The 15946-nt window shown below is 47.3% G+C and overlaps 1 protein-coding gene across 5 annotated transcripts in view; it reads left to right on the plus strand.

Moving 5' to 3' along the window:
- CYRIA (CYFIP related Rac1 interactor A) overlaps positions 1-15946 on the plus strand; it is a 440426-nt gene that overhangs the window by 178322 nt on the left and 246158 nt on the right. For 2 of the 5 annotated variants that reach the window (XM_069605934.1, XM_069605935.1), the window contains one exon: positions 2650-2729. In XM_069605934.1, coding sequence (XP_069462035.1) covers positions 2660-2729 — 70 coding nt within the window. In that variant the 5' untranslated portion in view covers positions 2650-2659. Of the gene's footprint in view, positions 1-2649; positions 2730-2906; positions 2987-15946 lie in introns of those variants that run through there. The other 3 variants (XM_069605930.1, XM_069605931.1, XM_069605932.1) reach the window with 2 other exon arrangements.

The following is a 15946-nucleotide window of genomic DNA, read 5'->3' on the forward strand; positions in this document are numbered from 1 at the left end:
ACAGGTTATCTGTCTCATCCATAAAGGTGCATCTAGCTGCCATCTCGAGATTTACTGTTCCGTGACCGCCTAGTTAAACACTTCCTTTAAAAGGGTTGTTTCGAACCTTTCATCCCAAAAAGTTTCCTCCAATCTGGAGTCTGAACCTGATCCTGGCAGCCCTGATGAAACCCCCTTTTGAACCAATGTCATCGACATCATAAAATGTTTGTCTTGGAAATTGGCTTTCCTGGTCGCTCGTCGCCTGTCGGAAATATAAGCTCTAGTGATCGACCCTCCGTATTCGAGGTTTTTCAGTAATAGTCGTGCTGGCCACTAACCCGCACTTCATACCTAAAGTACCTTCCGTGTTCCATAAACACGCTGCTATAGTGTTGCCTACATTCTTTCCAACACCGTCTTCAGTGGCAGAGAAGACTCTCCATACATTGGACGTGAAAAGAGCTTTGAAATTTTATCTCCATCGCACTCGAAGCTTCAGAGACACGAGACAATTCTTCGTAGCTTATGGTCCTGCAGCTAGGGGTAAAGCGATTTCAAAACAAGGACTATCCAGATGGGTGTCTTCGGCCATTTCTTATTGTCATTCCAAAGCCGTAAAGCCGCTAGAAAAGCGTCCAAGGGCCCATTCGACAAGATCTACATCGTCGTTGACGGCTTTGTGGTCCGGAATTCCGCTGGGGGATATCTGCCAGGCGGCTTCCTGGTCGGTACCACATACATTTACCCGACATTAATGTCTCGCACAGCAACATGCTGAAGATACACAGATGGGGTGGGCAGTACTACGTCACCTGTTCCAATAAGGTAAGCCCCAAGTGGGGTTGCATCCTTCGGCAACTATGCTTTAAAGTGTTGTGTCTTTTTCAGTGAACATGCTATAATGTAATGGGGTGCCATAGTAAGTGGGCACTGTGCTTGTTGTGATGTTGGTTTGCATACACGCCTTCAAGGTTGGGGGATACTGCTATACAATCTATTCTAAGCATGTGAATCCATGAAAGATCCAATGCTGGAGAAGGGAATAGTTTCTTACCTGTAACTCCATTTCTCCAGCATTGGTATCTTTCATGGATTCATATGCACCCTCCGGCCTCCCCTGAGCATGCAAACCAGAGATTCCCCCCCCATACTACTTTGGGGGCTGAAATCTGAGAGCCGCGGGGGTGGAGCTATATATACCCCTACGTCCTAGTGGCGCCGGCGTGCGCGGCCCAAAACGATGTAGATGGTACACAAAAGTGTTGGAATTTTTCCTATGGAAAATGTCTATATAACTTACCGAGGATTCCCAGCCTGACGGGGAATATTCTAAGCATGTGAATCCATGAAAGATACCAATGTTGGATAAATGGAGTTACAGGTAAGAAACTATTCCCTTCCCTATACCTATCCACCTCCATAGTGGAGGGATGCAGACCAGCAAGCTTCAGTGTTCCCATTTCTAAAATGCTCTTGTTTCTCATATACAAGGAACTTCAGTCCCCTTGTAAACCTTACAACAAACACTCTAATGACCTTCCCACAAAACATTTTCGCTATAGCTCTTCCAGCCCCAATAAATCAAACGTGTTCTTTTGATCATCCATGTATCTATTTTAGGATCGCATATCGCTGTTGGGGTGAGCCTATTCACATGTTCCACATATATGCTGCTCTGTTGGACTGTGCCTCTGTTACCCTATGCACCTGTGATCCTGGCCCTCTGTGACCTTCCTCTGCATTCCTTCGCCCTGCCCATTTGCCCTTGTGCTTTTCCGTCCTTTGTCCCTTCCTCCCGGTATGACTTCCTGCATTACCGCTGTGCTCTTCCTTGTAACCCCTTCTGTGTCCTGTCTCTCCATTCCACTGTCACCCCATCTGCTACTTTCTACATGCAGTTCCAGCGTGTACCTCTGTTCCCTGTCAAGTCTCCCTCCTGTATTCTTCACCCTGTGCTCCGTTCCCCTCTTCTGGTCCTTTTCACTGTTTCTGCGTCCCTTCTTCGCATGTACCCAACAAAGAAAAACGTTCACTAAATAAAAACACAAACTATTGACTATAGTTGTGTGGCCCAAACCTCAAACGATGCTGCCAACCAAGATCCACAATTTAATTTGTTTTTTTTTATTATGCTCCTGATACCGTATCTGAGTTCGGTTTCTAAGCGCAAATCCTGGATTCGAAGTGCTGTTGCTCTGCGTGGTCGTGCTTCCAAGACCAGCGCGTTGCCCCTGTGCTATCCTCAGTTAGATTGTTTTTTAAAAATGTATTAAAAATCATGCCGTAGAGAAGCAGTGCTTTCCAGGTTTACCAGAACTTTTTTCACTCACTCTAACACAAATGGTTCTCATTGAAAAGATCTGCACGTATCTGGCAGCCGTGCTCTGTTTGCTTTATCATCAATATTGAGCTGTGGAATATTAGACTGCAAAAACAAATCTCACCTACTGTATTTTATTTGGCCTGACTGCTGAGGAATAATTCTGCTTGCTGCTGGTGATCACATTGTTTAAAGTGGACGTCAGCAAGCAGACCTGTCCGTCTCCTGGACCAAGAAGGTTCACAGCACAGGAAGCAAGCTGTGGCACAGACGTGGCAGGCTTTTTGTATTAAGTCGACCCAATGCTCCATTGATTAATGTTAATTATGTTGTATTGCATCCACTAGGTTTGCTAGGATGGGTAATCTTCTTAAGGTGCTTACCAGGGAAATTGAGAACTGTCCACATTTTTTCCTGGATTTTGAAAGTAAGTTAATCTGCGAGTGCACGGATGTAAGCAAACCTTTATCTTGATGGTTGACGCAGAATTTGCCCTTGGAGGCTAGAACACAGGACTGTACGCTGAGCACATCTGTGGGGTTGCATGTTTCTGAAATAACGGCACTCAGCACCTCTTCTCTCCTCTTCCTTTTCTATTTTTCAGGAGCCAAATGGGAAATCTTTTAAAAGTTCTCACTTGTACAGAGCTTGATCAGGGGCCAAATTTTTTCCTTGACTTTGAAAGTGAGCAAAAATCTTGCCTGGCTTACCTTTACCTACTAATGTTTTGCATGTGTTAAATGTAATTTGTCTAGAATGATTTGCAAACGAGCTATCTTCCAGGTATTTAATTATATAGACCTTTCTTCACTAGTTTAATAATACATATTTGAAGATGACATGTAGCCATGCCGTAAACAAAATCTTTTGTTTGTCTACCTTATTGCAAATTGTCATATGGGGAGATCAATACTTTTGTATTTGGAAGTGCACATGATAAAACACAGAAGTCCTGTAGGAGCATTTGAAAGCCAAGAGTTTCCTACCATATTTCTGAAATCTGATTACTGATAACAGTTCAGAAGCAGTAAAGCTGTACATCTGCACTACTCTTTTGTAATACTCGATGGTAAAGTTTCTTAGTGCAACATTGTAAACCTTGATTTCTGGTTAGTTTGCAGATCTCTTCTAGAAGTGCATGTTTCTAATCCACTAATTTACTACTGTATAGAGTACTATGCTTATTTTATTAACAATCATTTCCGTGTGTGACATTTTTCATCACTTTATGCCCTTGTGTTACTGAGATTCACAGGAGTATATGTTGGCACACATTTCTGCAACTACTGTTTTAACTGGAAGTAGGCCCACGACCGTTTGCAATGCCAAGAAACTCATAGAAAAGATGCATGCCACATGCCAATGCACACAAAACGAAGACCCCTGCAGCCGTGTATCGAGGAATTTCACGCACAGTCCAGAATCTGGGCCTTTGTAAAGTAAACACAGAAATGTCCGCTTTATAACTGCAATGATTCATGTCAAGAAGTTCAGAGCAATGTCCTAATGATACTCAAAGCACCACTGCCACCCAAAATTGGCTTACGAAGATGTACTGTGCGCACCATGCCAATCAACCCAAATCACACCTCCGATCCCTCAACTTCCCAGAGCTTCATTTTCATTGAGCTATTCCATGCCAGAATGCGTTGGTTTTTAGATTTTCACCATGGAAAGGTTTTTTTTTGTTGCTTGTATGTAATCAAGCAACAGTTTTTTTTTTTTTTTTGTAAAGTCTGGATCACTCTAAATGTGACCTTTTTTTAAGCCAAATGCAGTCATCGTTTAACAATCCTGACGTTTGGTTCTGTTGGTGCTGCACATACCAATGAAGTGTATATACACCATGGATGTCTAATATTGTCTTATGTACTAGTTGTTTTTAAACGCCTAAAAAAAAAAGTTTGTTTTACATTTTGGAATTGGCCCACCGTTTGTTTTTTTTTAATGGATTTCTATCTTCTTATCTTCACCTTCTCATACAGTCCTTACCAAAGCCCTTAAACTGCAGAATTAATGCACGGGGTGGGGGGGGCGGGGGTGTATTACACTTTCCTGTATGCGATGGTAGATTCCCTTTGCTGGCCACTAGGGTTGTAGTGGTTACGCATTCGTGGGCACATTCTCAGGAGAGGAGGATACGAATTGAGCATTATTGCCCCCCCCAACCCTCCCTATATACAAGTTATAGGCCAAGAGCAGTACATAAGGAGGTGTCTGGGCACATAGCCTGGAAAATGTCCCTTGAAAAATCTTAACCTGCTCGCTCGCATCGAGCAGTTAAGGTGTATGAGTCACAAGGAAATGCCTTTTGGGTAGGGTCAGCTGCAACGGCACACCTCTCTGCTGGTGAAAAATAGTGAGAAGTGGGGATCCCTCACTCAGGTTAACCCCCAACCTTGAATCCCTCGAGTAGGCAACATAGGCGGCCCTCACCTGCATACTTACTCTGAGGGCCGACTGTCTTCTGTAAGGCTCAGGGAATGTAGAGTATACCAGCTTATCCTCAAAAAAGGTTCAAATGTCTGGCGGTTATCAGGGGTGCCTGAGGGAGTGCTAAAGAACCCGCCTACTGTGTCATTTAATGGAAAATGAGTTTTAAAAAAGCATTCGTCACACACAAAGTATTTTTAATGGTATAGGATAATTTTACCGTAAAAAAAATAGTCGCAGTGACCAAAAGTTCTAAAAATGCTACCACCAAAGGTTCGAACCTTTGGTGGTAAAATTGAAAAAAAAAAACGTGGGCTGCGGGGGTGTCCCCGCATCGCCCCGCTCACTATACTTTATGGTATAGTGAGCGGGGGCTACGGGGACACCCCTGCAGCCTTCCGTTTAAAAAAAAAAAAGGGGGGGAAGGACCCTGCAGCGCTGGTTCCCGATCACGGAAGTGAAAGGGAACTGGCGCTGCAGGAAACCAGCGTGATAATGAAGGTAAGTGGGGTTTGTTTATGTTGGGGCTGTGCTGAAGGTGTTGGTCGAGGGGTGTTATGGGGGTGTTATGGGTGTGGGTGCGAGTATGTATGTATGTATGTGTGTTTGCATGAGAAAGGTATACACGTTTGGTAGTTCGCACCTTTCTCATGCAAACGTTTTGCCCGTGGTAGTTTCAGCTGCGGGCAAATCACTTGGATTCATTTTTAATCCTAAAATGAGGTTGAGAAATGGCAATCGTCAAAATAAAGGTGTACTTGTGCTTCTTTTTGTTTCTTTATTACTTATTGAAACCTTTCGAATCGCAGTGTGATTTGTAGCTCATTGGTGTTGTAAACGGCATTTATAGTTTATTATATATTTATATAAATTGCTCTTTATAGATTTTTATGGATGTTATTTGATATGCTGCATACCCAGATTGATTACTCGTTGGTCCCGATCAGTGTATTCATAATTTAATTTTGATTTTAATCATAGAAATCTGAAGTATTTGGGGGGAATTTTGTAAGTATCGTCACCTTGTGGCTGATTATGTATTTTGCATTGTTTATATTTTTTTATTTTGAGACCTTTTTATGTGTGAAAGGTTTCATTTGAAAACCAATCACAATAGCCACACATAACATAACTGTGTAGACATGCCTTTAGAACATATTTGGAGAAGTGCTGGGTGCTCTTGTCTCATATCCCAGCATAATCACATAACTTAAGTGTGTGATCTTTGCCAAAAGAGCGTGCATTGTAGAGGGTCAACAAATGCAGTCTTCCAATTAAAGGCCTCGATTCGGTGTCATGCATTGTACCTGCCCGAGTCTAGATCACAAAAAGGTATTGGCAATTACAACAGTTAAGGCTTTTGTAGAAATGAGGTAGGCGAGGCACTGCCCTAATGATTCTACCTGGACATATGATGGCAAGAGCTGTAAACACCTGGGCATATGAAGTCCATGTCTGGCAAATGGCAATTTAGTTCAATTGCAAACACTTTGGCAGTTGTTGTTTTTAACAGGACTTCAAGGCAAGGAACAGATTTGAAGACACACATATGGCTAATAAATTAAGTGGCTAACTTCACACTTTAAGACATTTTTACTACACAACCTTCTCAACAGCTGTCTTTCAGCCATTAATTCATAAGATTGAACACTGGCAGGCCCCATACAGCACAGTTTGTTACATGATAGAGCTAGCTCAGATCCAAGGTGGGTGTGGCGGGCGGGTGAGGAGGTTGGGTAGTGGGTAGGAATGGCCATGGGGATTAGCATGGCAAGTCATGAGTAGATAAACCCGACCCCACATCCCCCCCCCACCCCCACCTCCCACAGGCTGTGTCCCTTCTCATTCCTATCTGCACACCAGTGCAATTGTTGTGGCTTACAGTTGGGTGCTAGTGCCTCTTCCTTGACTGAAAACTTTCTGACATTAGAAGAGGATGGAATTGTCTAGCATGGATTTTGGGCAATGCTAGATTGCGGTGCTGTGCACCAATGGATCGGTTCTGGGAGGCTGGATACCAAAGACACACTTGCTACTGGACTACCACTCCAGTGATGACCTCGGATGACTCCCAGAACACTAGTGGTCTTGGCTCCAACGGTAATCTGTTGAGCGGCTTCAGGAATCCCCATTTTATCCACGATCCTGGCTAGAGTTGCCACAAGCCCATCAAATGTAAGGATCTGCACCATTCAAACTGGCAGCGGCTGTCAAATCTGGGACAGTCTCTGATCACCTCACCTGCTCTGCAACAGACCGTCTGATAAGGAGGGGGACTGGGTCTACATAGACTCAGGTGCCGCATCTGGCCACACACACACACAGCCCGCCGCTTTGCCTGAGAAAGTTGGAGATTTCCCTGGGAAAGGGCTTACAATATATGGAAAATCCAGCCCTTACAGGACGGGTACAATGTCGGGACAGGTGAAAATCTCATGGCATGGCCAATTTAGAGTATATGTATACTATTCAAAATTTCTTTGTGGTAAAATATAAAAGTGCACAAGTCTATAAAAAGAAACGGGTAAACGTATCTGCTGCCACCAGCCCATCTTAGACAAATCGTGCACATAGCCACAGAGCTGCCAACAACAGAGTTATAGAGAATCAAGGAGGGGTGAGAGGGTCTGCCACACTTCATGGAAGGTGATGTGTGCAGGGGAAAAACAAACCGACAATGTTACGAAAGAGAGCATAGTTCTCCTTCACTGATGGGAGACTGATCAATGGCCCCAAAGCAAATGGGCTTAGCAGGTTTAAGTAAAGCAAAAAGACTTCACCCCCAAAATCCGGGGAAGGTTCAACACAATAGCAAGAAGTTGGATGTCCCATTGTCTATGGAGGGAAAGCAGCACAAATGACATTCTTTCCTAGGAGTCACTCTCTCAAAGCACTTGGTCTTCTGCTTCTCCCTTCTCACTCCTCGCTGGTTCAGCCCCATCTCTTCTGACCATACCCATAAACGTTTCACTCGCTACTGCATACTCTTGCTTTTTATAGATCCCCTTGGCTCCTATTATTCCCTGAGTCAGTTTCTCCCCCTGGGCCCATCTCTGTGAGCTATACCCTTAAGGGCGGGGACTTCCACTAGACGTCTTCAAATAGCCCTCTATCCCCACCCAATTTTAGTTCTCAATTTTCCTCCAGTGAGTTATGTGGCCAGAAGGGTTGTTTGCTCTCTGGTTCTCTCTGGCCTTTGAGTCACTGTTCAAATAAGGGTTGGAGAGTGATCCTGGGTAAACCCTTTTCCTTTGTAGCCAGTGTTGCCACTGCTGCCCTACTGCTTCATTGTAGCCAGTCTGGGGTTTGTTGGGAGGTGTTTCTTCCATTCCGCTTCTGAAGGGGGCAACCTAGTCCATTCCATTCCTGCTGCTCCAGCCTGTCTTGTCCATTAGGGCCCGGGTGCATTGTGGTACTTAGTCAGTTTTCCTTTTACTTTGTACTTCTTCCTAGGATAAAATACCTTCCTTTTAGCACAAGAACACTCCAGCAGTGCTTGTTCTCCATGGAGATGTGGGCTTTGGTAAAGGACACCTGGTTGACTGCCAATCGCATAGCTCGCACCAGGATTATCTAGATGCATGGTCTGAGTAGACTGATATAAGCTCCTCAAGAGTGGTAACTGCATGACGAGATACTTGTGCAGGATAATGCAACAGCCATTTGTTACTGCATGAACAAGTCCACAATGCATTCCTGATTGACTAGGTAAAACTGTTATATGCTTTCAAAGCACCCCTCTTCTCTCAAATGTATTTCACATATTAACAAAGGGTTAGAGATACTGTATGACTTAACGTCTTCTGTTTCTCGCGTTTGCAAGGGAGATATTTTACCTCAGAGGAAAACCTGCTTTCACTAGTGGCCTCATTCGTTGAGCTTGGCCGCATGCTTCCTTAGGCTTTATCCGTGTTATCCTAGCCATTGATGACCTGGAAGTCTGCTTTCCTTTCTGTGTTATGTCCGCTAGTAGAATATGCTAGCTATACATTCTCCTCTATTCAGAGCCCTTTGATATGTCATAGGGACATAAGCATTGCGAAAACTCATTCTAGCTATTTACGGATTATTGTGTTTGCTTCCTTCTCATCTTTCTCTGACACAGTTCAGTCTACCATTTCTTCCTGTCTAATCTTGAATGCACGCCAACTTCCTTCACCTTAATCCCTCCAAAAATGATATCTTTTTTTTCCCATCTTCTTTCATCGCTTCTCCTACTCCCCCCTGCATCCATTTTCATGCCCACCTTCCCTTCTCCATCTCAGCCTGAAACCTGGCTGTTCATGATTCCTCTCACTCCTAGACATCTCGCATCTCGAACGCTGCCAGCTCTTGCTGATCTTTATCTTTTCAATATCTGCAAAGCTAGTCCTTTTCTCTCATTCTATGCTACAAAGCTTCTACTTGTATATTGTTTTCGCTTTTATTATTGTTCAGCTCTGCTGATCTGTCTCTTCCTATTAGCTTGCTACCCTCTGCTCTCTTTTTGCTCCTCCATTCATGCCCTCTGCTTTCTCCTCCTTCCTCCATTTCACCCTCTGTTCTCACTTTCTTGGCTTTCCTTTTGAATATTGCCTTCTCTTTAATTTTTTTTGCATTGGATTCAAGTGCCTTCGTGGTCTCGCTCCCCTCTCTCTTTACTTTTGTCCTTTTATGTCCCATCCCAACCTGTCCAGCTCCCTAAGCCAATTTCTGCTCACTGTGCCAAAACCACCTGTACCTCTTCGCGGTCGTTCGATCTCCTCGCCCCCAAACATTGGAACTCATCTTACATATTGGTTCCTCTCCCTCTCTATCCAACTGCTACCTGAACCTAAACAACCATCTGCTCTTCTCTGAACTTTGCATCATTGTATCGTACGCTGTTAGGAAGAATTCTCAGAAATGTGTTAATTCCTTCCACCTTAGGGACCCCCAGCAACTTTGCTGGATTTTGAGGACTTGATTGTTTTCAACCTGGAAAGAGTGAGACCCTTTTCCCACTTATGTATTTTTAATGTGATTTGAACATTGTTTCGAGGGGATTGGGTCCTCCGATGTATTCCATATCTTTGACCGTGATCACCACAGCTGTGCTGCTTCGGAACATTTTCTGCGTCCTATCGATGCGCCGTCCCCGAGGACCTCGGCCGACGTCACCCGATGTGATAAGTAGGACGCACGACGCCCGTAGCCTCAGTTCTGTTTTTTCCGCGAACGTGTTTGCTTTGTGAATCTCAGTACGCCTCGATTCTTTGGAGTTTCTGTTGTAATCTTCTCGGTTCTTTGAACCTGTTAGGTTTTGTGAAAAAGCCTGTTCGTGACTGTCTACCTCGTCTTCAACCCCGCGTCCGGGCTTCAAAAAATGCGGGGACTGTGGGTCCAAGATGTCGGTAACGGACTCGCACGACGCCTGCCTCTGGTGCCTAGGGGAGGCTCACGACCAACGCCTTGCGGGAGCGCAAGAAGTTGTTGGCGGTAGGTAGGGTGTCTAAGCCCCGGAAGTCGAGGTCTGCGGGGCTTTCGACAGATGATTCGAGAGGCGACTCTCCGCGTCATCGTCTGAGGTCCAGTGGATCTCCTTCCGGGAGTCGGTCTCGCCACTCCTCTGCCTCTTCGAGGCATTCCCGGAAGCGCCGGCATCGGTCGCATTCCCCGTCCTCTTCCGAGGACTCTGCCTGTCGGCGGGTCGCTTATCCCACCATGCAAGCAACACCAGAGGAATGGGCTTCCTTCGGGAAGATGATGTGGAGATTCTCGAATCGCAGGGCACCGGTCCGTCCGCGATCGAGCGAGAGACACCGCTTGCACGCCTTCGGGCTCGGGTGGTCAGCTCGGACAGGGGTAACCGTTCTCGCCATGCCCGTTCCAGGTCCGGGTCCTCGACGTGCTGGAGACCGCGTGTTCCTGTGCAGTCTAGGTCGTCGAAGGACACGCTCGGAGCTCTGGCTTCGAGGCCTGTGTCGATGCAGGCGGCTGACATTGACGCCGATTCACTCGACGCCGATTCTCTCAGCGCCCTCAACGCCTTTCGAGGCGGTGGTGGCGGAAGGGCCCCGTGGCACGGGGGAAGCCCCTAGAAAGGCTCTGACTAAGGTCAGGCATAACTTTGGTCCCCAGGTGCCTTCCTCCCACCGCCTGGAGTACATTTCAGAGGTTGATGAGGGCTTGGTTCCGGATATGGTGCCAAATGAGCTTCTCTCGGGCCATAGCCAATTTGAAGACCTGAGGCAGTCACTGCATGATGCCAGTGGACTGGACACCTCTCCGGAGGTGGAGTTTTGTAGGTCTTCGTACCAGTGCCTTATGTCTCGGGTCACCGAGTACTTGGGAGGGTCGGCTCCCCCAGGGTAGTTTGTTCAGGATGATCTTACGGCCATCCTTGATCTTGGTGTCCCCCCCCCCCCCACTGACCCGGTACTGCCGTTTCATATGGCTCTGCAGAGAAGGGTGGTGGCGGCTTGGACTGCGCCAGTGAGTCTCCCAGCAGTGGGCAAGTCTTTGTCGTGAAAATACCGTCCAGCCATTAGCGACCCTTGCTACTTGTCCAGGCACCCAACTCCGGAGAGTTTGGTAGTGCAGGCGGCTACGGCCCCGGCAAAGCAGGCGTCGTATCCTACCATCCCTCCGGATAGGGACGACAAACGTTTTGATGGCCGGGCGAAGAAAGTGTTTTCTTCAGGGGGTATGGCGCTTCAGACGGCCAACTCCGTATTTGCCTTGTCTCGTTTCACACACACTCTGTGGAACTGTGTTCAAATTAGCGGCTGAACATATTCCTGAAGGGGACGAACGGGATGGTTTCCTTGCTATGGTCCAGGATGGCAAGGATGCCATGTGTGAAGCCGTTCAGTCGGGTTTGGACATGGCAGATTGTTTCAGCCGGTCCATGGCGGCGAGCACCGTAATACGCAGGTTTGTGTGGTTGCGGAAGTCGGGGGTTCGCTCCTGATGTGCAGTCCTGGCTCCTCAACATGCCCTTTGACGGTGAACATCTTTTTGGCAGCAAGGCTGACGAGAGCCTTGAGAGGTTGCAGACCTCCAAAGCTGCAGCGAAGTCGTTGAGCGCTGCAGTTCGACAACCTCCGCCTTTTCGTCCTAGGGGACAACAATGGAGGGGAGGTTCCTTTTATTACTCATCCTTCAGTAAAGCGAGAGGAGCTGTCAAAGAGGCCACCGTAGGAGTACCAGAGGTGGAAAACAGGGGTACTCAAGGTGCCAAAGCTGCTTGGGCAGTTGCCACGTTGCCCTCCGGCAACGCCGCAGCCGCTACCACTCAGTCATGAGGCCATGTGCCATGGTTCGCCGGTTGGGGGAAGGCTGGCTCAGCATCTTGTAGAGTGGCGTGCCATTACTTCAGATGTGTGGGTTCTGGAGATCATAACCCATGGCTACTGTCTTCCCTTTCGGCAGAGGCCTCAAGACAATTCACCTGGGAACCTCTCTTTGAAGAGTCCGGATCCGCTCCTTGCGCAGGAAATTCAAGCCCTGCTCGAGAAAGGCGCCATAGAACTGCTGCCTGTAGCGGAGAGGAACAAGGGATGGTATTTCCCTTATTTTTTTGATATCGAAGAAAGACGGGGGATTGAGACCCATCATGGACTTGCGCGGTTTGAACAAACTCCTCCGGAAGGACAAGTTCAAGATGGTTACTCTCTCTCAAGTCCTCCAGGCCCTTCAACTTCAGGACTGGTTGGTGTCTCTCGACCTCAAGGACGCTTATTTCCATGTGCTGATCCATCCCAAGCACAAGAAGTACCTGGGGTTCGCGGTTGGCGACTCGCACTTTCAGTTTCGGGTCCTGCCGTTCGGATTGACCTCCGCCCCAAGGGTTTTCACCAAGCTCATGGTGGTGGTGGCAGCACATCTCAGGAAAGGGGGATTCACGTCTACCCCTACCTGGACAATTGGTTGATCAGGGGGAGCTCTGCCGAGCAAGTCCTGGATCATCTGTCCGGCACATGCCACTCCCTTCACAAGCTGGGCTTCTCACTCAATTTAAAGAAGTCCCATTTGACACCAACACAACGGCTCCAGTACATCGGAGCAGTGCTCGACACATCCCTCGGGCTGTGTTTTCCTCCCCAGGTGAGGGCTCTTCACATTCAGCAGATGGTGCACAAGTTTCAACTTGCCCAGACGCTCCCGGCATTCGAGTTCTTGAGGTTGCTCGGCATTCTGGCAGGATGTCGGACCCTGTTCAGGTGCCGCCCCCGGTCGCCAAGGACTTTCTGTTGTGGGCCTTCACGCTTGGCTTCTGAAAGGTTGAGGTACAAGGATTGGGACCTCCCTGAAGACGTTTTGGAGGTGTTGCTTTCGGCCAGACTGCTGGCAACAAAGTCTCTGTACCGTTGGCGTAAATTCTGCGGCTGGTGCATATTTAAGCGCTCGTCTGAAGAAGGTTCCTATTTTAAGATTCCTTTAATTTCTCAGTTTTTGAAAGGGCTCACTAATGTGTTCCCTCCGTCACCTTTTCTGGTGCCCGGTTGGGATTTGAACCTTGTTCTTGAGTTTCTTATGGGTGCTCCGTTTGAGCCTTTGCATTCTTGCCCTTTGAGATGGTTAACTCTTAAAACTGTGTTTTTTGGTTGCGGTTACCCGCTTGCAGAGTGAGTGAGTGAGTTACAGGCACTTTCAGTTAAGCTACCCTTCACTGTGTTTCATAAGGACAGGGTTGTCCTTAGAGTTCGTCCTTCCTTTCTTCCGAAGGTGGTTTCGGAATTTAATTTGGGCCGGAAGGTGGTTGTTCCGGCATTCTATCCTGCGCATCCTGTTAAGGATGAGGAGAGGCTACATAGGCTTGATCCTAGGAGAGCGTTGAGCTTTTATATTTCACGCATGTGAAAGATCAGGTCAGAGTGGACGATCAACTCTTCATTGGTTACGCTGGAAAGCGTTTGGCACAAGATGTGACGAAACAGACTTTGTCTCGTTGGATTATTTTGGCTATCTCCGAGTGTTACCGCTTGGCAGGTAAGGACCCACCGGCTGGCTTGCGGGCCCATTCTACCAGGGGTATGGCTGCATCTACTGCCCTACAGAGGGGTGTTCCTATTCGTAACATCTTTGATGCAGCCACCTGGTCTTCTGTACATACATTTGTACGTCACTACTCCCTCGATTCCATCCGAGGACAGGATTTGGCCTTTGGCAAGGCAGTCCTTTATTCCGCAATTTGATTGGACATGCTAAATTTGTGTTCTAAATTCTTTTCCCACCTCCTTGCTTTGGTACTGCTTTGGGAGTCTGTCAAAGATATGAAATACGTCGGATGACCCAATCCCCTCGAACAAGTTACTCTTACCTGGTAACGTTCTTTCGATGGGATGGTCCGACGTATTCCATATCACTCCCTCCCTACCGTCCCCGCTGCAGAATTTCATTTGCGATTGCAGCTTACGTTTCCGCAAGGCCTTGTGTGTCTGACTGGCAGAAGACTGGTGTTGCACGTTCTGGGGGAAAAAACTACAACTGAGGCTACAGCCGTCATGCGTCCTACTTATCACATCGGGTGACGTCGGCCGTCGTAAGAGGTCCTCGGGGACAGCTCATCGACGTAGGACGCAGACGCCGAAAATTTCCAAAGCAGCACAGCTGTGGTGATTACTGTCCAAGATATGGAATACGTCGTCGGACCATCCCATCGAAAGAACGTTACCAGGTAAGAGAGCGACTTGTTCTTCTTTTGGTTATGGAGTATGATTAACTCCATGGGCATCATCTTTCACCAGCTGTCACACAGCACTTTCAGATTTCCCAAAGTTTTGAATACCTTCTCTGGGATAAACTGTTTTCCAGAGCAGTAAAGCGAAATTGACTTTACTTACACTTGTAAACTTTCTAGACCCAGCACACACTATACAATAGGGTGCTAGAGGGGTTACCTAGTATCCCCTTTGACTAGCTTCTCATGTAACAATTTTTGTTACCCTTTCCTGACTGGCTGGTGGCAGCGGTTTTGTTTTTACTACCGTTGTGTGCATTTACCACGGGCTGTGTTTGTAGCTGCAGTAAAGCACCAAGGGTGCCATTTTTGGCAAAATGGCCCGCTGTTCTTTTTTCACTATTTCTTTGTGGAAAGATCCTTCTTGAGATTTACTCTGCGCGCCAAACTAGGTTTGGTCCCATTGTTCATTTTGGCTTGGGATTCACGAGTGAAGCTCGCCTCTGGCTCCAGGGTGTCTGGGGTAGGCAGGAAGTGAGGTAGCTGCCCAAACTTCCTGTGCTTAGTCTCCTAGGAGACCCAAATGCACTCTGTGGTGATTGGCCGGCTGATTGGCCGGCAAGGACAGCCAACCTGCTGGGTGAGTGACAGACAGCTGAGCTGGAATGAATGGGAGAGAACTGAATAAAAGGCAAGTCTTTTGGCTTGGTAGGCAAAGTCGACCACTGGATGAAGGATCCAAAGAAGAACTTGAAGAGGACTACTGCAACTCCTGGACCGTTGGTTTTCCTGGTGAAGCCCTGCTGCTGTGCTGAAACTCCAAATTCGTATTGACATAGAAGCCCCTGCAAGGACGACTTCTCCCCTTGAGTTGGTGGGACCAATCAACTCCAAAGTAGGCCACCTGGACATCCATCTCGGAGCTGGTTGAATTTCCACAGAGTTGCTGCTGGAAACCGTATAGCCGGTGAGAGGAACACAAGATTGTGTGCGTTGCTTTTAAGCTGGCCAAGAGCTCCAGGAAGATCCTCTGGACTCAAGGAAAGCAGGACTTACCCAGCCTGAGCCCCCTCAACAGAGTGCAGGACCCCAGAAGCAAGGAAGGTCCATCTCAACAGCCAGGAACTGCAGTGATGCTCTTTGCGGTAGACGTGAGGAGCTGAAACTCTGAACAGCCACTGAAAGTGAAGTTTGCCGGTTGCAAGTTTTGACCGTCCCAGTGCAGTGCAGGAGTCCCCTGACGTTCTCCCTCTTGTCCCCACGCCTGAGGCCCAGGAACAGTGAGATCTGCAGTGCTGCACAGGAACAGAAGTCATCTGCTGCATCTTTTCTTCATTTTAAAGGTACTGTACAAAGTACAAGAACTTACCTCTTGCTGTAGAGTTGCTTGCATAGTCTACCACTCACAATTCTAATCAGCTTGTGGCCCTACATTTCATTCTTCTTTTCTTCAAAGATCTCTAAAACATTGTGCAAAGACTTTTCCATGAATCTACCAGAAGTGCTTCATCGTATACAAGACTTTTTGCCCATAGACTTTGGCCTAACCTATTGTACCGAATGACTCT

The sequence above is a fragment of the Ambystoma mexicanum genome, chromosome 4p (genome assembly GCF_040938575.1).
Source record: "Ambystoma mexicanum isolate Mex_15411 chromosome 4p, UKY_AmexF1_1, whole genome shotgun sequence".
Taxonomy (NCBI): Eukaryota; Metazoa; Chordata; class Amphibia; order Caudata; family Ambystomatidae; genus Ambystoma; species Ambystoma mexicanum.